Raw genomic sequence first — 22,671 nt, 5'->3', positions numbered from 1 at the left:
TTGAAAAGTACTAATATACTGCTGCTAGGAAATATGAATGTCTGGACTGAAAGCACCAAAACAAAAAAGGGTCCTGCTGGCAGTATAAAAATTTTGTAGATTTATTTCTTATAAACTAATATTTGTTTTAAAAGAAAACGAAGATAATCTGAAGGTACTAATGCACCGCTATACAGGGATATACACCAATGGTCTGAAGACGTTCAAACCACGGAGGGTCCTGCTGGAAATTAATTCAAGTTTTTTGTTTAACTGTAAAGGTACTATTATTTTTCTTACACTACTCGGAAGGTACTAAATATTACGAAAGTGAAACTCTGGTTGTCGATCGAATCAGACGAAGGGTCCTGTTGTGTATACGGACATAACATTGAAACATGACAAAACATCAACAATTTTATATTACCAACAATTCTCGATTTTTGGACGTAAGACAACTCCGTACTAACTACTCACGCTGATAACTTATATAACAAAAAATATGCGATCATAATTTGTATTGTACGACTTTGATTTAAACTTTATTATTGATTATAACCATAATTGCTGGAATGATAAAAGACTTAAAAAAACAGCATATTGTTTCAGTGTAACAGTTAGTTAGTATTTAGTACGCTGTTATCGGTAAAAAGTACGTCCAGGGTAACACTAGTAGGATTCTCAACCACGGGCCTAAACAATACTTCGGTACTTGTGCTGTTGACTAGGTAGGTAACATATCAGCAAATATCTGATAAATCAACGTAAACAGGCAGTTTGCTATTGCTCAACCGACGTGCGCCCGCGCTATAGATGTATAAAACATTTGCTGATAATTGTGTAATGGGACACATTCTCAGTTCAGCTTTTTACCCGACTGTCAAAGGAGGAGGGTAATGTATTTTTTTAATATAATTCACGACATAACTGCAATAATAAAACTACGTAAGCGCCTTTTTGAAAAATCACATGCTGGTGTGATTTTTTTCAACTAAACCTCAATTTATTTCAACTACTTTAAATCCGGGTAAAAATGGAGACCTGTTAAAATGGAGTTTTTTACCTGGATTGTAACCAGTTTGTCTACTGCGAAGTATGAAAATCACATCCGAATGTCATTTTTCAAAAAGGCGCTTACACGGTTTTCTCTATGGGGTGATTCTTCGAACACCGGAAGTCAATACCATTACCGTGTCAAAAATATCTTAGAATAGTATACCGAATATCCTGGCTGGTGTGAACACCTCCCCCCCGCCCCCCGCTCGCCGTGTCCCCCGCCCCCCGCCTACCCCTTGATGGCGGCGGTGACGGGGTACCCGCGCCGCAGCCCCATGCACTGGTCGCGGTCGATGAACAGCGTGGTGGTCTTGTTGCGCAGGTCGGCCTCCAGCCCGGCGCGCACGCCCAGCAGCGTCTGGTGCGTGCCCTCCGCCGCCGCGATCTTGGACCGCAGCAGCTCCATCGTCGCCTGCAGGTCGCACACCTCCTTCACCAGCCTGGGGGGGACACGCACGTAAACACGCTGCTGTTCTAACCCCGTGCACCCGAATCAATCTAACAAGGTCTTGGATTCGATTCCCGGTGGCGACATAACAAAGAAAGATAAATAACAACGTTCCACTGCTAGAGACAGACCGCCCCTTACGTCTCTCCACTTGGTTGGTGGAGGCATTGGCTTAGGAGGGCACGTTAAGCAGTCGGCTACTATTTACTTAAGTGTAGTCCAGGGGTCTTTGGCGGCTCCATAGTAACCCTGACGCCAGGGTTGATGAGGTCCGATCACTGACGTCACAATTCACACGAGAAAGAAGAACCACTTATAGACTCGTGGCTAGTTTGCGTCAGTGGAGTATTTTTTCTCTAGATCAAAATTTTATGGTCGTGGGTGGCTCACTTGAAACAAAAATGCATGTTCGGGGCGCCTGTAGTCCAGGACTCTCTTCCTTCGTATGCGATGCCAAAATTAATGTCGTGTCTCTGATGTCAGGGTTACTATTGAGCCACCATAGGCCTTAGCAAGATAGGTACATGAGCCATGTAACGTCATTATGTCTTATTCACAGGGTCCGCTTACCTAACCAGAAGATTTGACAGGCCCGGTTTTTTGACAAGACTTGACCTTCCAACCCGCGGAGGGAAAACCAGCCCAATACAAGTTAGGTTCTATGCAAGGCAACACGTCACCTGTTCTGCGCCTCGTCGCGGCACTTCTCGAGGTGCGGGCGGTTGGTGCGCGCCTGCAGCCGCGTGTGCGCCACCTTCATGGGCTGCAGCTTGTCCTCGATGGCCTTGTTCAGCAGCTCCAGCGTCTTCTCGATGTCGAAGATCTCTTGTTGGACCTGACACACCACGGTTTCACAAGGTTAGTACTTTTGTTGCTTGCGCTTGGGTCCCACAATATCAATACGAGGCGGAGGATAGGAGGATAGTTTGCTACTTTAGCAATAAGGGCGCCTTTTATGCAATAAAGAATTATGTATTGTATTGTATAGGAGAGGGAAACCACTGCCCTATTTTTCCCTAATAAAGCTAGCATGGAAAATGCTGCACCGACAAGAGCGTGGCTCTTAAATTGATGATGATTGTATAGGAACGCGGTAAGAACCCGTTATTATGACTGTGTTTTAATTGTATAGGAGTACTTTCGGTAAAATTCTCCTGTCCTAATCTCTCTCTCTCGTCTCTCGTCTTATTTGTTTGTCTAATGTACTTCAGAGCGGTCTCTGAAGTACATTAGATTCAGGTCAGGGCGCATACTCAGCGTCAAGTCACGTCAAACAGAATCCACTACCCGTTCCCTAAAAAGTAGGGATAATGCTATACCTACACCGAAAATAAGTTGGGTTATAATTATAGTTTGATCTGAAAAGAATACGACTCTTGCTAGTAGGGTTGTGGCTTAAATTGTCAAATCTTGAGTAATGTACTTATTTCAAACTACCGGGTGAGAGCCTTCAGCGCTCCCCATTTGTCCGGCCAAGTAGTTAATGCCATCTGCGGCAAAAATGATATTGTATTCACCAAATGGTATCCGATGTTAAAAGTGGCTACAAAAGTTCTGCCCACCTTATTAAGGATCATGAGCGTGCAAAACGGAAGAGGACGCGGTTACCTTTTTTTTTTAACGTGACTTATTGTAGATTTGCCGCAAATGTCATTATTTACTTTTAAGAAAAAATTAGAGAACATCTTTTTAATATTCAAAAAAGTAAGGGGTGACTGAACTCTGCACATATACATACACCTACCAATTACATACCATTATAGTAATCTATTCTATTTGCTTAAGTATATACACTTCTCATCAAAAAAATCGAAACACCTTCAAGTTTGCGTTTTGTCAGGATTATCAGAAAAATGTGTACATTTAGGAATAAATGTTAAATGTCGTTTAATAGTGAGTAATATGAGCTTATCAAATCTTAATGTTAATGTTCTAAATTTAAATTAATTTTTCATAGGTTTCGTATTTTGTTAAATGAGTCATTTTTATTCCGTATGGAGTATAAAGGAAATGGATAAAACAACACACGTAAATGAAAAAAAAAGCTAAAAAACGTTTATTTAATAACTTGTATTCCCTCCCCGAGCTCTAATTACCTACTGCTTCCATACGGTTCTTCATCGATCGGATGAGAGTCACGATCACATGCTGTGGTATATTGTCCCATTCCTCTTGGATTGCATCTTGCAGCTGGCTAAGTGTTTCTGGGGCAGGATCTCTTGCTCGAATTCGTCTCTTTAATTCATCCCACAGATGCTCAATGGGATTCATGTCCGGGCTTCTTGCTGGCCATTCCATAATAGAGATATCGACTTCGTTAAGATAATCTCGTACGACGCCCGCGGTGTGAGCCCTAGCATTGTCGTGCATGAATATGAAGCCGTTGCCAATAAAATGTGCATAGGGCATCACATGAGGCTCGAGACACTCTTCGACGTACCGATGACAGTTTAGTGCAGGCAGACGTGGCCCAGACACGAAAGCAAGCTCTGTCTTACCGTCGGCGCTGATTCCTCCCCAAACCGTCCACGAACCGCCACCATAGCTGACCTTTTCTTCAATGCAGCATTGTGCATAGCGTTCTCCGTCTCTTCTGTAGACCTTGTTCCTTCCGTCGTTACCATACAGCATAATTTTACACTCATCAGAAAAGAGAACTTTGCTCCACTGTAGGTATGACCAATTTAGGTGCTCACGTGCAAAGTTAAGGCGCGCTCTTCGATGGTCTGCAGTTAATTTCGGCCCATTTGCTGGCTTATGCGGTACCAGTCCACGATCCTTCAACCTTCTTCTAATTGTAGAGTCACTTACAGCCACCCTTCGTACAACACGAAGCCGCTGCTGCAGTTGAAAAGCGTTAAGGCGTCGATTTCTTAAAGAAGTTGTTACAATAAATCGATCATCCCGCTCAGAAGTGACCCGATTCCTGCCAGATCCTGAACGGCGCGTGAACAAACCAGTCTCCCGATAACGTTTATAGACTCTATGAACAGATGACAGGCTTAGATGCAGTCTTGCAGCCACAACACGCTGACTAAGGCCAGAATCCAGCAATGCCACAACTTGGGCGGCTTCTGTGGGCGAAGTATCCATACGTTTTAGAAAAAAAACCTTTTTTCAGACGTCCCAAAGTCACAGTATTGAAATAAAAAACAAAAAGTTTAAGGATAGGCGCCAATTTTTAGTTTTTAAACGCTAAATGTACTCCAACCCTAAACACACATTTGTCTCAAAACAGTGATTCATTTCGTTTACAAGATAAACAAATGAAATTCTAATTTTGAATTTAGAATTTTTGCTTATTACTGTAATGGCCAAACTGCCAGCTATACATTTATGTATTTTTTTTTCATCGTATGAATTCTTTTTTGTGTTAAATTCGGACAGAAACAATGAAAACGGAAGTGTTTCGATTTTTTTGATGAGAAGTGTATTTTTATTTATACTATCAATTATGATTTAACCCCTTGGCAGACTACTGATTTTCATATTATACTTTGTTAACTTTACTTATTTATTTATTTTTTCGTTTTTAAACAATTCACGGCACGGTTTTTTGTTGGCACGTTCAATTCATTTATTACTAATTATAAGCGTAATATGGGTACTGGCAGAATATCAGTGTTGGTGAGAGTGGGCACTCGTACCATACTCTTAGCAACAATATGCTGAGTCAGTCCCATTTCCCTGGGCATTGTTAATCTTAATTTATGTAAATGCTTTTGTAACCTTCACTGTTTTGGGAATAAAGTTATTCTATTCTATTCTACTTGGCCGGAGGACGCGGTTACCTTGTGTAGGTGCAGTTGCAACTTGTTCTTAATCTCGATGGTCTCGGCGATGCGGCGCGTGAGTGAGCTGTTGGTGTTGCTCCATTGGTCCCAGATCTCCGTCGCCGAGGTGTTGATCAGGTTCTCCGTGTCTGCAATTACATTTAACATAGTAGTAGTAGGGTAGGCAGAGGTGCATAGCATATACAGGGTGTTAGTGACATCGTAACGCAACTTTGCGGGATGATTCAGACCATGATTCTAAGTTGATATCAAGTGGAATTTTCCGTCGCAAAAGTATTGAACTGAAAATAATTAAAAAAAAAAACACAAAAAAAATTAGGATTTTTGCGACGGAAAATTCTACTTGATACTTGATCATCATCATCATCAGCCCATTAACGTCCTCACTGCTGGGGCACCTATGGATGGATAGGGAGATCGGGCCTTAAACCACCACGCGGGCCCAGTGCGGATTGGTGGTTATTAACGACTGCTAATGCAGCCGGGACCAACGGCTTAACGTGCCTTCCGAAGCACGGAGGAGCTCGAGATGAAAACTTTTTTTTTTGTGGTCACCCATTCTATGACCGGCCTCTGCGAAAGTTGCTTTACTTCAACAATCGCAGACCGAGCGCGTTTACCGCTGCGCCACCGAGCTCCTCCATAACACTCCATAACATGATTCAGACTATGATTCTGAGATGATACTACTTGATATCATCTCAGAATCATAGTCTGAATCATCCCCTTAGTATTCGGTACGGTGTCACTAACTCCCTGTATACTTGTACTTGGGTACATATATGTATAATGTACGTATAATATGCTATGCACCTCTGCTTTCCCATATCGGGCTTTCTGTTAGACCAACATGATAGGTGGTGAGCCACATCGCCCTCTATAATGTATAAATGTGTCAGGATCGAAGCGAATGAAATTCCATAGTTTCTGATTACCCCGGTGGGAAATAGGCGTAAGTTTATGTATGTTTGACAATTGGATTCAGCTTTGCTTGGCTGTCAAATACTTAGGCATACTTAGGCTTAAGTTTCACAGCGCATTGGCGCCTCTGCACTGTAAAGTCGTGAAATGTAAATAAATAGATAAATAGAAATAGATTTAGACACACGTTCACCGCTTGTTTATGTTCATTGGTAAGGATAGTGGTGGTGGGTTACCAGAGAGCATCTGTATGGCCTTGGCGCGCTCCGACTGCGAGCGCTGCAGCGTGGCGGCCGAGGCGGCGGCCCAGCGCTGCGTGTCGCACACCGTGGGGTCGTAGCGCTCGATGCCCGCGTAGAATTGCAGGCCCTGCACCCAGCGACACACATGGTCAACCACGGTCGAGTCTTACTTAGTAACTAGTTGAGGCGAACACAAACCACGAAGAAAACTAGTGCGGAATACCTCCCCTCCCCCTAAATCGGATGACAATTAACAGTTATAAGGTCACACCGACTACAGACAGCAGCAAGCGGCACGCCTTCTTATCCTGTGGGTTGTGAGGTGGAATACCAACCCCATCAACCCTGGTGTCAGGGTTATCATTGAGCCGCCATAGGCCTCTGACATGACTCATGTAACGCGACTACTTACATCAGTGAGTAATAACCGGGACCAACGGCTTAACGTACCTTCCGAAGCACGGATCATCTTACTTTCGGACAATTAGGTGATCAGCCTGTAATGTCCTAACCAAACTAGGGATCACAAAGTGATTTTTGTGATATGTCCCCACCGGGATTTGAACCCGGGGCCTCCGGATCGTGAGCCCAACGCTCGACCACTGGACCACGGAGGCCGTTAGCGCCACGTGTCGCGGTAACACTACCAGTTTTTACGTAGATATTTTTATAGTATTTCGCATCGTAACATAGCATTAGTGTCGCGGCGACACATTGCTTGCGATTGCAACCGATTGTACCATATTGGTAGCTCCAGCTTTGACAAGCCTCTTCACGACTTTCCTTAGACGCATGCGAGGCTCCTTATCTAACATTTATCAAAGGCAGGTTAGTTCTAATCATTGTTTATTTATTTTTATTTTAAATAAACAACACCTTAATAACAACTTAATATCTACTTATATGAGATGAGAACAGCAAACTCACCAAAAAAATTCACGCTCCACCACTCGGAACCCGCTTAGACGTTACTTACTCAGAAAAACCACAACTCAGCTGGTGCCTAATATCTTTAGGTCTAATATTAAACAGATCCAAATCTGTATCACGTGACAATTCATTGAAAGATTTACTAGCTCTGCATACTTATATAAGAATTTGACGGTAATTAGTTGAAGCAATGGGAAGGAACAAAACTAGGTACTCGGAGGTTAATGCGATATAGTAGTAGTTGTTGCTGCTAATAATGCGTACCTTGGAGAAGTTGTTGAGCTGGTGGCACATGGAGTCGATGCCGAGCGCGTACTCTTTGTTGCGCATGTCTGTCTCGAGCTCGTGCTGCGTCGCGCGACAGTTCTTCGACTGTTGCCGCACCTACGAACACAACAACACACAACAGTCAACATCATACGATGGACGTAGTCAAGTTTCGGGAGCTAAGAAAATGTTTTTTTAAAAACTAATTAAATTAAATGTAGAGTAAAAGAACCGAACAGATTTAGATGTCGTTTATTACTGATTCAAAAATACAGTCTTAAAACTAACGCTAGGCTTATCTTTCTGCAAGCGATGCATCCGCCACCCGTACTGCACATTCAGCCAGACAGACCACCCTGATATGCTGATGTGTCACAATCTTACGTTTACTATACGCTGTGGGGGATCCATAACTCCTCCCTCCCTAAGTTCAGAATTATCGTCTAAATTAGAAGACCGATAATTCTGCCATTTTCTTACTATACATTCTTTAAATTTAACTATGACTACTATTACTACGAATATTAAAATTACATAGAGAATTATGTCACTTAGGCTAATGTAATTGTTTTTCACTTTCACTGCACTGTAATCTTTCACTTCATCACTGATTGACGTTTCCTTTTTCAATATGTATGATAGATGTTTTAAGTCATCTAAATTTATTCCTTTCAGCTGTACTATCTTTTCAGAGGTAAGTTCCGGTTCCTTCAGCTTCAGCTCCGGCAGGGTTATGATTGGTAAGATTTTGAAGTTAACTTTTCCGGTCAAATATTTGTGGCGACGTAATTTTATGTTTTCCAGGTAAACTACACAACCTTCTTCGATAGATAAAAGGTACGTTCCTTGAAGATTCTGCCTCTCGGTGTCATCGGCACATCTGCTTTCCAGAATTATGTTGTTTCTGGTGTGCAGAATCCAGCTAGTGGGGCTAATTTTTTGCACTTTTATGTTCTCTACCTCAGCAGCGTGTGGTGAGCATAAGCTTAAGTTCTGATCGAATTTCATGAGCTGTTCTGCACAGGTGAGTTCTGGATAGGACGCTACATTCTCTTCTGTACACAGGAATTGGCTGGAACTAATCTCGTTACACGGCGTGGCTACCGGCAAGTACTTCGAACCTTTCACCAGCAGGTAAGGATATTTTGGGATAATGATTACTGTTCTGTTTTCTGATATATTAAACATAGGCAGAGGATACAATTTAAAGTAATTATAAGTACCGTTGTCCGTCAAAGGGATTTCTATAATGAAAGTTATTTGGCAATCCTTGATAAAAGCTTTCACAGTCATTATTCGTTCTAAATTAACAAGATTATCGATCGTTGCAGGATATACTAAGTTATCGGTTTTACTTATGCATTCTAACAATTGTAACAACTCCGTAGAATTTACTATAGATTGATGTAATACAGAAATCTTAGTAAAAGCTAATGCAGTTTCCAGTTCATCCAAAATCAAATAAATTGTGCGGAAGTTGTTAATAAACATACTATACATACCTAATATATATGTAGTGTATATGGAATTATTTTCCTTAGTGGCAATATTTTTTACAATTCTTTCAACTCTTTTGAGCCTTTCGTCTAATATCATGGTATTTTCGTGGAGCGATTCGGAACTGTTTATAAGGTTATCCAGCATTTGGGAGATCAAAGTCACCTTTCTGTCTATATGGAATTGCTTGCCTTCCAGTTTAGATATCAAAGAGTCATACTTAATAGCGTCATCGTGATCCAAGTTTCCAGTAACAATTTTGATTAAGGAACCTAAAGGGTTTAGTAGACCTCTTTTTACTCTACTTGTCGGTACTAGTTGCGTGAATTTCTCAGTTGCCATGTCTTGAACATATTCTACTTGGAACTTCAGACTTTGGAATTCATTAACATAGGGTTTATGGATATCGACTAACTTACAAAAATCTCTATATTTTAAAATATTAAATGCTAATTCATTTTTTAAAGAACTTAAATCTAACACCTTAACTATCAGCCACCTATCTTCTTGACGGTAAGCTTGCCCTTCTTTTACAGGAAGGATGCCAGGGTTCCTTTCAATCCTTTGAAGTTGAAGGCCCCGGGCATGGTTCTTCAGCACCACGGTCATCATGACCAAACTCCACCTGCGGGGGACGTTTGACATTTTTAATAGGCGCTTTCGTATCCCTAATGCCAATCGTAATGGGTACAGTGTTTTTCTCTACCTTTCCGCGTACTTTTGCCTTGTGATACCTTGCTTTGTCCTTGCTTTTCCTAGTATTAATATCTTTCACAAATATAGACTGGCCTTCCTCGAAATCTATATCAACTTCGCCTCCCCTCTTTTTCCTAGCTTGCTCCTTTTGATCTAACATTTTATCCGATATATATTTATAAAGATATTTAGTGCGCTTAGCATGATCTGAGATTAACCGCTGCATGTAAGTTTTTTCGAAATCTACATCGAAAGATTTACCTGAATCTGTATGACCAAAACATACCTCAAAGGGTGTTAAACCCGTGGCAGAATGTATAGAATGGTTATAGGCCATAATTGAGTACGTCATGGTAGAAGAGGCATCAGTACATCGTTTTTCATATTTAGCCAATCGGTATATTTCTATAATAGTTGAGTGGAACCTCTCAACAATGCCCGTGGAATTAGGGTTATTTGGTGTCGTTATATGTAAGTTTATTTTATAGAAGGATGTGAGCTCTCTTAAGAGTTCATTATTAAATTCGGTACCCGGGTCGCACGAAATCTTTTTCGGTATGCCATAGAAAGAAAAGTACTTTATAAGGGCGCGTACAACCTCCGGGGTGGAACGGTTTGAGATCTCCAGTGCCTGCCCGAGCTTGCTAAAAGCATCCACCAATGTAAGGTAAGTTTTCCCTTCTATACTAAAGAGGTCTATAAATATTTCTTGGAAGGGTGCATCCTGAGACTGGGTCAACTGTAATACAGGTTTCAAGGGTTTCCTATCATACTTCATCTTTTTACAAGCCTCGCATCCATTAATCACTGCCGCTACGGTTTCTTGCATATTTTCCCAGTAATAATTCCTACGCATTTTGCAAGTGGTTTCCTTAATTCCACGATGGCATTCCTTTCCTTCGTGATGTTTCAATATTATGGCCCTTTGTTCCTTTTCATCCTCTACGTACATTACGCGTTCCGTACATTCATAAAACTGTATTGATCCTTTCTTGAATAGTTCAATAATTATTTTAGAAAAGTCTCGTCTATGCTCTTCATTCTCGAAGTAAATGAAATATTTTATATTGTTCCTTATGTATTCTTTTAAGAATCGTTTAATCAAATCTTCGTTATTTATTGGTAGGAACACCTCTAAAATTTTCTGTTTTCTGTTCGAAAGGTTCTTAACCTGTAATTCGTTTCTAAACCAAGAGAACACTAGAATTTGGTTAGGTTTAGTATCTATTGCTTCTTTTAGTATAGGGATGCCAAGGGATTCTAACTCTTGAGCCGAATGAGCTGTCTCCGTGCCGCTGGAAACTGAAGGCACAGGGTAAGTTGATTCTAGCTCATAGGGGTCCGAAATAGACAAGGTAGCTTCCGAGTCTGATATGGTTATCGTATCAGAATTGCCTATAGGTTTGTTGTTTTTAGCTATTTGGGATATGTCTTGTACTAAACTGTCTATATACTTTTGTAATTCTTCGTCCTTCTTGTCCACATGGACTTTCATTGATACATCATCATTTTCAGAGTCAGATCCGAGAGCATTTACCTTAATTCGAGATAGGGCGTCCGCATTAGTGTTCTGATTGCCCTTTTTATAAATAACTTCAAAATCGAATTCTTGTAAGCGGAGGCGCCAGCGTGTTAATTTGCTATTTGGCTCTTTAAGAGAGTACAACCATGCTAAAGGTCTATGATCTGTATAGATGTAAAATTTATGGCCATACAAATAGGGCCGAAAATGTTTCACAGCCCAGATTATTGCTAGTAGCTCACGTTCTATTGTGCTATAGCGACTCTCCGTGTCACTGAGCGTACGGCTGGCGTACGCGACTGGCTTGTCCGATCCTATCGTGCCCTGGGACAATACGGCACCTAAAGCCACTGAAGACGCATCGGTAGTAAGTATGTATGGTTTTTCTGGGTCAGGATATTGAAGCAAAGGTACAGTCGTTAGCAGTTCTTTACATCTTTCAAATGCGTTGGTATAGGCTTCGTTAATTATAATTTTATTACGTTTCTTCAAACAAGAAGTTAGGGGTTGCGTGACCTTAGCGAAGTCTTTTATGAAGCGACGGTAGTAGCCGATCAGTCCTAAAAAGCTTTTTATTTCTGTTGTAGTTCTTGGTAGTGGATAGTTTAATATACTTCTTATTTTATCGTCGTTAGGCTTCAGTCCGTCTTTGGTAATTGTGTGACCGAGATAAAGCACTTCTTTTCGTAAAAATTCGGATTTGTCCAGTTGCACCTTCAGATTAGTCTGTCTAAGTCTGTCAAATACCAATTTCAATTTTTCGATATGTTCCTGTAAGCTACTGGAATATATTATAATATCATCGAGGTATACTAAGCAGTGAATGCCTTGCAGCCCTCTCAAAATATTATCCATTGCGCGCTGGAAAGTTGCAGGCGCTGTTTTAAGCCCAAATGGCATACGGATGAACTCATAGTGTCCACTAGATGTACTAAACGCTGTTTTCTGTCGGTCGTCTTCGTTGACTTCGATTTGGTGGTACCCACTAGCGAGATCAAGTGTCGTAAAGTAGGAACTCTTCCCAAGCTTGTCAAATAAATCCGTGATGTTAGGAAGTGGGTACTTGTCATCGGTCGTAATCTCGTTAAGCCTTCTGTAGTCGATCACCATGCGATATTTCCTTTCACCTGAGGCATCCATCTTCTTGGGGACCAAGTGTACAGGTGCGCTCCAAGGAGAGAACGATTCCTGTATGACGTTATCATTTAATAGTTTTTCTACCTGTCTCCTGATTTCTTCTGTTTGGGCAGGCGGCTGTCTGTATGGTTTAGTATATATTGGGTCCTCATTTTTTGTACGGATAAAATGTTTCACTTGGTTCGTAAAGGTAAGGGGTAGTTTGTCGCAGTAAAATATGTCTTTATATTCTTCACACAGTTTGGATATACATTGACGCTCTTCAACGTTCATGTGATCTAGTCGCAATTTTGATAGATTTTCTGTAAGTAATTTATCGACTTCTATCTCATTCAGATTAGTTATGGTATTAATTTGACAGTCGGTTTCAGGTTTTTCAGCTACTTTAAAAGGTTTAGTTATAGTTAGCGTCATTTCTTGGTCTAGGGTATTCTGAATCATAGTTGTCGCATATCCATTATTACATGTGACTAAAGCGCTAGGCATACGCACACCTTTACAAAACTGAGTGTAATTCAGAATAGCCTCACCAGAATACAAATCAGTAGGTAACTTCACTTTGAGTTCAGTTCGCGGGGGTAATACGATCGTTTCATTGGTGCACTCATGTATGATAGGTATAGTTGTAGTGTTGGTACGGATTATTAAATTTTTCATATCAATAACAGCTTCCAATTGTTTCAGGAGATCGTTACCTACGAGTCCGTCGTAACGTGAATCTACATTATATATATAAAATTTATGCCACTCAGAGCTGTTAAATGTAGGTGGTAGAGGTATCTTTACCACGTGATCATGGTCACTACTTGCGTGGGTGCTGATAACTTTAAAGGGCTCGTAATTTATTTGAGGTGCAAAGTATTGTTTAGCCTTCTCCGGGCTAAGAAACGAGCGCGTGCTCCCTGTATCAATCATTAGTTTCGCGTCTATCTCCGGTACATAGATATATGGTAATCGTAAGTTCGCATTACAGTTTAGCTCTATGATATGTCTCTCTCTGAGGCCTGTATCTGAAAATTTCCGGTAGGCTCAGCTGGGACATCGTCTCGTTTAGTGGTTTCTATTTCAGACACCGGTGCAGATTGCATATTAACCATCTCGTTGTAAATAGGGTAGTACTCGTAATCACAAGGATAATAATCATTATAACACGCATCGACGTAGGCATACGGTTCATTTTCTTGTAAATCTAGTTCGTTCAAGCGGAACCCCTGTTGAGGTCGCGCTGGTGGTGCTGTTCTCATCGATACGTCCTCAGACACAAAAGGTCGCTGGTTATTAGGCGTATTTGGAACGTTAAAGTTACGTTGCATTCCGAATTGCTGAGGGCGCATTGGAGGTTGTGGTTGGAGGCCGACAGGTCTGTAACCAAAATTCTGGGGGCGGTAACCAAACTGGGGTAACTGTTGTGGGCGATAACCGAAATTATTTTGAGGTTGGTTCTGTGGAGTCGGGTTATTCGCTTGTCTATTTGGAGGAATACCAAAGTTAAACCGTGGTTGTTGTACTGGTACATAATTAGGGATGAGGAACGGTTGTTGCACCGGAGGCCTAAATGTCAAATTTTGCGGAATGGACGGTGGGAGTCCGAATTTAAATGTTGGGGTTACTGGCTTTTGTGTAGAGTTAGAGGGGTTGTGTTGCGACATTTTATTCCTCGCTTGATATTGATCATGGAAGTTTACTTCTTCTAACACAATACCAAGCGCTTCTTCTAAGGTGGTAGGTCCCTTTAGCCGAACTATACGTACCATACTTTCGGGTAAATTGTACAAAAAGACGTTTAGAGAAGTGTGTTCGTAAATAGTCTTTTTACTTGCTCTCATGTTAGGGTCGGCAATCTGATTGACTTTTGACATCAAAACCGAACGAACCGATTGAATTCTATTACAAAAATCCAAAAAGCTTTCTCCTGCACGTATTTTTAAAGTCTCTAGCTCTATGTTTATACATTCCTCGCTCCTTGGATCACCGAAATGCTGGGTAAGTAAAGCTCTTAACTCGTCCCATGTTTCGATGTCTCCGCGTTCACTGATAAGGGAGGCTGCGTTCCCTATTAATCGACTGGTCAGTGTTTGCATTACATACTGATTTTGAGCCTCATTACCGCGAAACCTATCTATTATGTACTCACATTTTCGAATGAACAGGTTTAGATGACGCTTTTCGCCATCAAATAATGGGACGAGTTTAACCATTTCATTAGGAATTAGTCTGATAGATTCCATCGTGAATCAAGTTTATAACTACTAAGCACTAAACACTAAGAATATAATAAACTACTATTAATTAGATAGATTTAACACTCAATAAACGTATATACGTATAAATTTACACTTACTAAGTACCTATACTTAACACATAGGTAGCCCTAATAAAATTAATAAAGAGGAGTATTTATTAATTTTCAAAGATTACCAAATAACGGGAGAAGTTTAATCCCGGGAAAACAGAACACAGAGGCAGGGTAAGGAAGGTGAAAAGTTCTACTCACCAGCCGGCTGCTCGCATGTTCCAATTTTCAGGTCCCAATTTTCGACAAATTTATTTGTTCGCAGGATTCGCTTAGTCCGTATTAGCTCACGCAGTCTTCACAGCATCAGACGATTTCAGTCCAATTTTCGCGAATTATATAGCACGAGCCGCACGGTATAGGAAAGCGAATCCTACCGGCTGCGCCAGTCAAGTTTCGGGAGCTAAGAAAATGTTTTTTTAAAAACTAATTAAATTAAATGTAGAGTAAAAGAACCGAACAGATTTAGATGTCGTTTATTACTGATTCAAAAATACAGTCTTAAAACTAACGCTAGGCTTATCTTTCTGCAAGCGATGCATCCGCCACCCGTACTGCACATTCAGCCAGACAGACCACCCTGATATGCTGATGTGTCACAATCTTACGTTTACTATACGCTGTGGGGGATCCATAACTACGTTCTAAATACCAGGGTGGTAAATACACCAGGCGGCCGCGGCGGCCCCTTGCGGAACCTACCACCGCTGGTAAGTCTTACTTTGTGAGGCGGGTGAGGTAAACCTAGTTCAGCCGCTGGAGGGGAGCGAAGAGTTGCCGTTCTATTCGTAGTATTATCCCATACTAGTGTTTATATTTGTGGTGACGACTGTACTATGCTACCAGGTTGGTAGTACAGATGGTGGTGGTGGTGGTGGTAAACTCACCCGCCCCACAAAGTAAGACTACTTTAGTCATCACAGATGCGCGTGTACGAGAGCGTCAATATAGTGTCTGTGTAAAACGAGGCTATTTTATTAAGTCCGGGGCCACTGGGTCCGGGGCGAACTTCTAGGAGGTCTGTGTGTGTGACGTCTGACGCCATACGATTCAAGTTTAAACTATGTCTGGTGAGGTAAAGCTCAGACGCTGGTGGGGAGCGGAGAGTTGCCATTCTACGTATATACGTAGTATTATTCCTTATTCTATGCTTATGTTATAAACATTTCTAAATTAAGTACCTATCACTGTGATCTAAGTGTTTCCCCACCCACGCGCAGAAGCAGCGTGTTGTACCTATCTACTGTTATATCTTTGTTTTCCTATATGGCATCATTTCCCTAAATCCCGTTTCCACAGGGTCCGCTTACCTAACCTGAAATATTGACAGGACCGAATGTGTACAAAAGCGACTGTCTGTCTGAGCTTCCAACCCGCGAAGAGAAAACCAGCCCAATACAGGTTAGGTCACAAACATTACCTACTACATTGGTTTTTCATTGTAATAAAATGAAATTAAGCAATAAAGTCTTAGAATAAAGAATAAAGCACTTGTTATCTAAGAGCATTTGTTATGTACCTATGTAAAGAACAAAGTATTTGTTACGTTGTAGCAAAAAGGAGTCGATTCAACCTGTCGGTATTTATCGCGTTCACAGGTAATTGTTCAACTAACGTTGTGTAGCATGGGTCTTTTTTTTAATGATTGCTCAAGTCAACTGATCAGGAACTGTACACATATCAGTATCATTGTGCACAACGCATAGACCGCCAATACAAGACCAGCCTTGACGGAGACTGGCTTCCCTCGAGGCGATGGACTCCCAACAACACGATGTAACGCTCGCTAATTGTATTGAGATTTAAGAAAACTTTGATAGCGCGTTTTAGGACCATATCCGTTATACGTTATAAACGTGATGCAAATATGCAAAGGAAGCGAGCACAGTGTGCCATTTTGTCAACCGGCGCGAATATTGTAGAAATTATAACTAACATAGAAGGGAGACTATGCACAACACACAGAACAGGTGTATTTTAAGATGTTACCTATCTACTTATTTATTATTTGAAGATTCGCTTGACATTATTTTTTCATCGTAGTACACACTGTTAACAATTGATGTAAGTTTTTCGTCTACCCTCATTATTTAGAGGTACTTACGGAAGAGCCCAAAACAACATCTTATCTGTTTACATCGTAGATTTAGATAGAAGATTATTATTATTATAATTTATAATATTTCCACATGTTGAGAAAGATTGGAAGTACTTATTTAATATGGTCTATTAAGTACATTCTTTTTCGTAGTAGCATTGTGTAATATGATGCTATACCTAAAATTATTATCGTTGATAAAGTTGAACAGCGTGCGTTATTTTTTGCGTGTGTTTCGTGTTTATCAGTCTGTGTGTGTGACGTCTGACGCTATACGATTCAAGTCTAAACTATGTCTGGTGAGGTAAACCTAGCTCAGACGCTGGTGGGGAGCGGAGACGTAACGTCGTATTATTCCTTATTCTATCCTTATGTTATAAACATTTCTAAATTATCACTGATCTAAATGTTTCCCCACCCACACGCAGAAGCAGCATGTTGTAGGTACCTATCTACTGTTATATCTTTGTTTTCCTATATGGCATTATTTCCCTAAATTCCATTTCCACAGGGTCCGCTTACCTAACCTGAAGTTTTGACAGGTCCAAATGAACAATGATGATGATGATGTCATGTGTACAGAAGCGACTGTCTGTCTGACTTCCCAACCCGCGAAGAGAAAACTAGCCCATATTACATTACGTTGTAGCAAAAAGGAGTCAATTCAACCTGTCGGTATTTATCGCGTTCACAGGTAATTGTTCAACTAACGTTGTGTAGCATGGGTCTTTTTTTTAATGATTGCTCAAGTCAACTGATCAGGAACTGTACACATATCAGTATCATTGTGCACAACGCATAGACCGCCAATACAAGACCAGCCTTGACGGAGACTGGCTTCCCTCGAGGCGATGGACTCCCAACAACACGATGTAACGCTCGCTAATTGTATTGAGATTTAAGAAAACTTTGATAGCGCGTTTTAGGACCATATCCGTTATACGTTATAAACGTGATGCAAATATGCAAAGGAAGCGAGCACAGTGTGCCATTTTGTCAACCGGCGCGAATATTGTAGAAATTATAACTAACATAGAAAGGAGACTATGCAAAACACACAGAACAGGTGTATTTTAAGATGTCACCTATCTACTTATTTATTATTTGAAGATTCGCTTGACATTATTTTTTCATCGTAGTACACAGTTAACAATTGATGTAAGTTAGAACTGTAGAACAACTTTTTCGTCTACCCTCATTATTTAGAGGTACTTACGGAAGAGACCAAAAGAACATCTTATCTGACTGTTTACATCGTAGACAGAGTGTTATTATAATAATATTTCCACGGTTTACATGATGTGAAGAAAGATTGTATTAAGTATGGTCCATTCCATTCTTTTTCGTAAGTAGCATTGTGTAAGATGATCCTATACCTAGCACTATTAAGTAAGTACTTGATAAATTTGATCAGTGTGAGTGTGTTATTTTTGCGTGTGTTTCGTATTACTTTCTCTGGTAAGTGACGATATGACCTACGGTGGGAAACGGTTAGCAAATGCCTAATAATGCTTTTAACCGGTGGTACCTTTTCGAGCATATTCCTGAACTTGTCCTGGCAATCGCGCAGGATGGCCACCTCCCTCAGCAGCGACTGCTCCACCGCGTCGTGGACTTGCTCCAAACCTGAAACATAACGAAGTAATAATAATACTTTAAATAAAAAAATAGTACCCTCTCCGAGGGATTACCGAGCACACTCCATGCGGACTGATGGAGAACGATCCACACTGAATCCATAAAAGTTACATAGGTTGCCTGGAAGAGATTGATACTTAGCAATAAGGCCGCTTCTCTTTTGTTTTGTATTTTCCTGTTTGTGCAATAAAGTATTTGTTATGTGATGTTACAAATACTAATAAGTACGTATAGAACCGGCACTCTCCTTTTGTGCTTCGGAGAGCACGTTAAACAGCCGATCTCTGCGACCATTGTAGTTGTTACTAGAATCACATTAAGGGCTTTTGACGGCTTAATACCAACCCACTCGAAAGATGGAGACTTCCATATCACTCGTGTGGGTTGTGAGACCAAAGATCGACCTCATCAGTCCTGCTGTCGGGTCATAGGGTTAGGCTCAATAGTAATTGAGCAGCCAAAAGCCTCTGATACTCAAGTAACAACTAGTCCAGTAAAGAAATAATTTTAGAGTTTTTTTCTAAAACCGAAACCCGATACCGATTGTCCGAAAGTAAGATAGGTATAATCCGTGCTTCGGAAGTCACTTTAAGCCGTTAGTCCCGGTTATTACTTAGTAGTCACCTACTGATGCACGACCTCGTCGGGCCCTTTGGTGGCTGTATAATAATCCTGACACTAGGGTTGCTACGGTTGGTAATCCACCTCACAAGTTCACAACCCACACTATAAAGGAAGAGATAGGTTTTTGATTGGATGCCGACCCTGTCGCTTCTCTCTGTGGTAGAGGCACTCCTGCACAATATGCAATGGACCCTCGATGCCGGCGATGGCTCGCTCCAGTTGTCTTCTCGTGTCGTTTAGCTTCTCACACGTCGATACCAGCCGCTCCATTTCTATCCCCACCTACAATACACACTAACTTTAACAGAACATCGATACCTCATTGCTGCCTATGACTTACCAATTTCTAGACCCTCGTAAAACATCTTCTAGCGGACAAGAGGTTATAGTATAAACTGGCGTGCTTTGAGAGCGCAGTTGAGAGCACACACTCTCACTTAACAAACACACACACACACACACACACACACACACACACACACATACACACCCTCGAACTTGAATTCATTATAATCCGTTAAATGTATACATATTATTAACAAAGTTATTTAATTTGATTGTTCAGATTTAAGCCTATATTATATTTTATATTTCAGTATTTTTTGGGGTTCAGCTGAAAATCAGCGTTGTGGCACTCCTGAGGGAGTGTCACAACATCTTGCTGAGGTGACGTCCCTTTTTAGAGATAAGGTATAAATTCATTATTTTGTTCACTATTCTATTCTGTGTACGGTCACGAGCATTAATATGTTTACACTTTGGTACCATGTCACATTAACTTTTTTGACAAATTGAACTGTAAGTCTCACTAAATGTCAAATATGTAAGTGCGTCAGAGTCCTAAAGTGGGTACATTATGTTGCTCATGACTGTACCACACCTACTTATTTCTAAAATAAATTATTTTCTATCTTTCTTTCAGTTCTAAAACAAAAACTAATTTGGTATGACGCACTTTCATAAACCTAGTTCCTTGTACTATAACGTAACATGCGCGGATTTGCACTCGAACTGCAGTACTTCTCGCCTGCTTCTGGTGGGTGTGCTGAGTCCTTTAGACCACACCAGCAGGGCTAACAATGCGTAACGTGATAAAATTATCGATCGATTCAACCAATTGTCCTTTTTTTTTGACGTGACTTATTGTCGATTTGCCGCAGATGGCATTAACTACTTGGCCGGACTAATGGGGAGCGCTGAAGGCTCTCACCCAGTAGAATCAATTTTGTCGAAATCGATAAGTTTGTTTTTTCCCCTAACATGCGTGTACCGTGATTTTGTTCGTATTTTGATAGAACGACATGACTTATTTTGGGTCACATATTGGCACCGATCGACAAAACGACATAATTATATCGTCAGATTCGATAAAATGACCGTGACAAAATTTTATCACATTGCCCATGTTAGTCCTACTGGGAATCAATCCATCTAAAAAAACAATATACTTAATATATAGGTAGGTACAAATGCAAACGTCAAATTGCAATACTTATTGCTTTTTCAGATGATTGTCTTTTTAGAGCCGCATTTATACATATAAGTATCTACTAACATGTGGGATACTTAATCATTCAGAAACCACAGAAATTCCTTTGTGAACCACTTTAATTGCCGAAGGGCTACTAGAAAAATCTCTGCCGTACCTCATTGCGCCAGAAGGTAGTATCAGTGATGCGCTCGCCGAGTCTTCTTCCGGCATCCCTCTGACCCTGGGCTCCGATCTCATCTGTCTCCCTGGAAATTATCACCGATAACTTAACAAGTGTCTTGACATTTTGAAAAAAGTTTACCGCGTGAGAGGCCCTCAGCGCTCAACATTTGTCCGCTCAAGTATTTAATGCCATCTGAAGGCAAAACGTTAAAAAAAACTAGACAGTTGCACTTTATGAGTCAAACACAATCTCATTCATAGGATTAACATCGGTGGTACAGATAGTTAGATACATTATGGTGTTTTCTATACCATGTGATACGTTATTTACTTACCTATTTGGATGTCCCGTTACCATAGAATAAGGAATAATCTCTCCCCACCATCGTCTGAGCTAGGTTTACCTCAACCCCCCCTCTTCCGCCAGGACGGACAGCATTACCCACACACAGGCGCCCGTGTACGATTACGTCAAAGTACCCGGGATGCCGTTACTTTACAAGGCCTATGCCCTCTTAATGTTTTAAAAACCGACCTGTAACTTTCGTAGGTACTAAAGCTATTTGATGGATTACATACCTACATAGGTAAATTAAGTAGGTACCAACTGCAGTTACAAATAAACCTCACAAGCGATGTCCCGATTCCAAGTTTCATACGGTACTATTATGAATAAATGAAAGACCAGCAAACAAGTGGTCTGTCCCTGAACTCACCTGATACTCCTCATGATATCATTCCTGATTCTCTCAGAGAAATTCCTCTTAGCGTCAGATTCATTATAATTCTTGATGCTGTTCTGATTCCACTCGTACTGTGTGTAGCGGGTGTACAGAGCGGCGCGTGCGGCGTGTTCGGGGCTCCGGTCGAACCCTGTCACCAGGTTAGGGAAGCGTAACGGCTCCGCTGCCATGCCGGCGGGGGTGTAGCACGGATCCACCATCGTGTTCGTTATCGGTTGCGACGGCCTGGTGACGGAAATATAAACTTGCTGTACACACACCCAGGAAAGCGGAAGAAGCGAACTGGGTTTCGTGCAAAATTCCGCGCCCCCACCATATAGTAAGCAAGAACTTAATTATCGGAGTGAAACTAAAAAGTAGTTAACCCTTTTGTAAAGAAAACTAAGAAAGGAAATTCGAAACCTATCGACTCTAATATGCAACATTACAAGTTAACACAGACTATCAGAATACTATTAGAAAGCATGAGTCTAATCGACCCTATTTTGTTTCATTCCAGCAAATCAACAACCTGGACTGGGCGAGTGTGTCATTTCGACCAGGCTGCATTGGCATATCCCGGACGACAAAACTGACAATTTTGTCTGCCTACCACGGAAGAATAGTGGCTTAATAAACTTATGAATATTTATAATTTTCATTTCTACAAGAGGTAAGTTATTTATTAACTTTGGAGAGATGATTTCCGACCACTTTATGAAGAATTATATAAAGAACGTTTAAAAGATATATGGTTAGTTAAGGAGAAATAATTAATATCAGTTTACATAGGAGTAACTTCAATCTCCTCGTATCCCATGATAGGCCTCCACGGGTGCTTCTTAGGAGTGTGGAAGCAGTAGCCAACGGAGGGCGGCGCCTGCGGAGCCCCCGCCGTCTCCTTCACGGGGCTCCATTGTTGGAGTTGCTGTAATGAATATAATAGAGAAGTAACAGATAGTAGGAAGAACATCGAGGTACTCATTTTACCTATACCTTAATAGAAGAATTATTTTATTTACCGTGCACATAGTAACTTCCTTAGACATGTTGGTAGATTTTTTCTAGCCTACACGGGACAAAATTTTGAAAATCCGGGAATTATTGTCATTCAAAAAAAATCATGGCATTGAGAGAAAAATAAATTTCAAAA

The 22,671-nt window shown here is 41.0% G+C and overlaps 1 protein-coding gene across 1 annotated transcript; it reads right to left on the bottom strand.

Annotated features, from left to right (window-relative positions):
* Window positions 1-1,264: 1,264 nt before the first annotated feature.
* LOC126372697 (tektin-3-like) lies at window positions 1,265-22,567 on the bottom strand. The gene is made up of 11 exons (XM_050018545.1): window positions 22,541-22,567; window positions 22,307-22,446; window positions 21,513-21,764; window positions 20,789-20,879; window positions 19,283-19,424; window positions 18,409-18,506; window positions 7,635-7,754; window positions 6,435-6,567; window positions 5,275-5,405; window positions 2,164-2,318; window positions 1,265-1,475 (listed from the first exon to the last, which is right to left on the bottom strand). The coding sequence occupies exons 1-11, from the start codon at window positions 22,565-22,567 to the stop codon at window positions 1,265-1,267; spliced, it is 1,500 nt and encodes a 499-aa protein (XP_049874502.1).
* Window positions 22,568-22,671: the final 104 nt, after the last annotated feature.

This window comes from Pectinophora gossypiella, chromosome 14 (genome assembly GCF_024362695.1).
Source record: "Pectinophora gossypiella chromosome 14, ilPecGoss1.1, whole genome shotgun sequence".
In the NCBI taxonomy this organism is placed as follows: domain Eukaryota; kingdom Metazoa; phylum Arthropoda; class Insecta; order Lepidoptera; family Gelechiidae; genus Pectinophora; species Pectinophora gossypiella.
The sequence above is the reverse complement of the archived record's forward strand: the minus strand, read 5'-3'. Positions and strand labels throughout refer to the sequence as shown.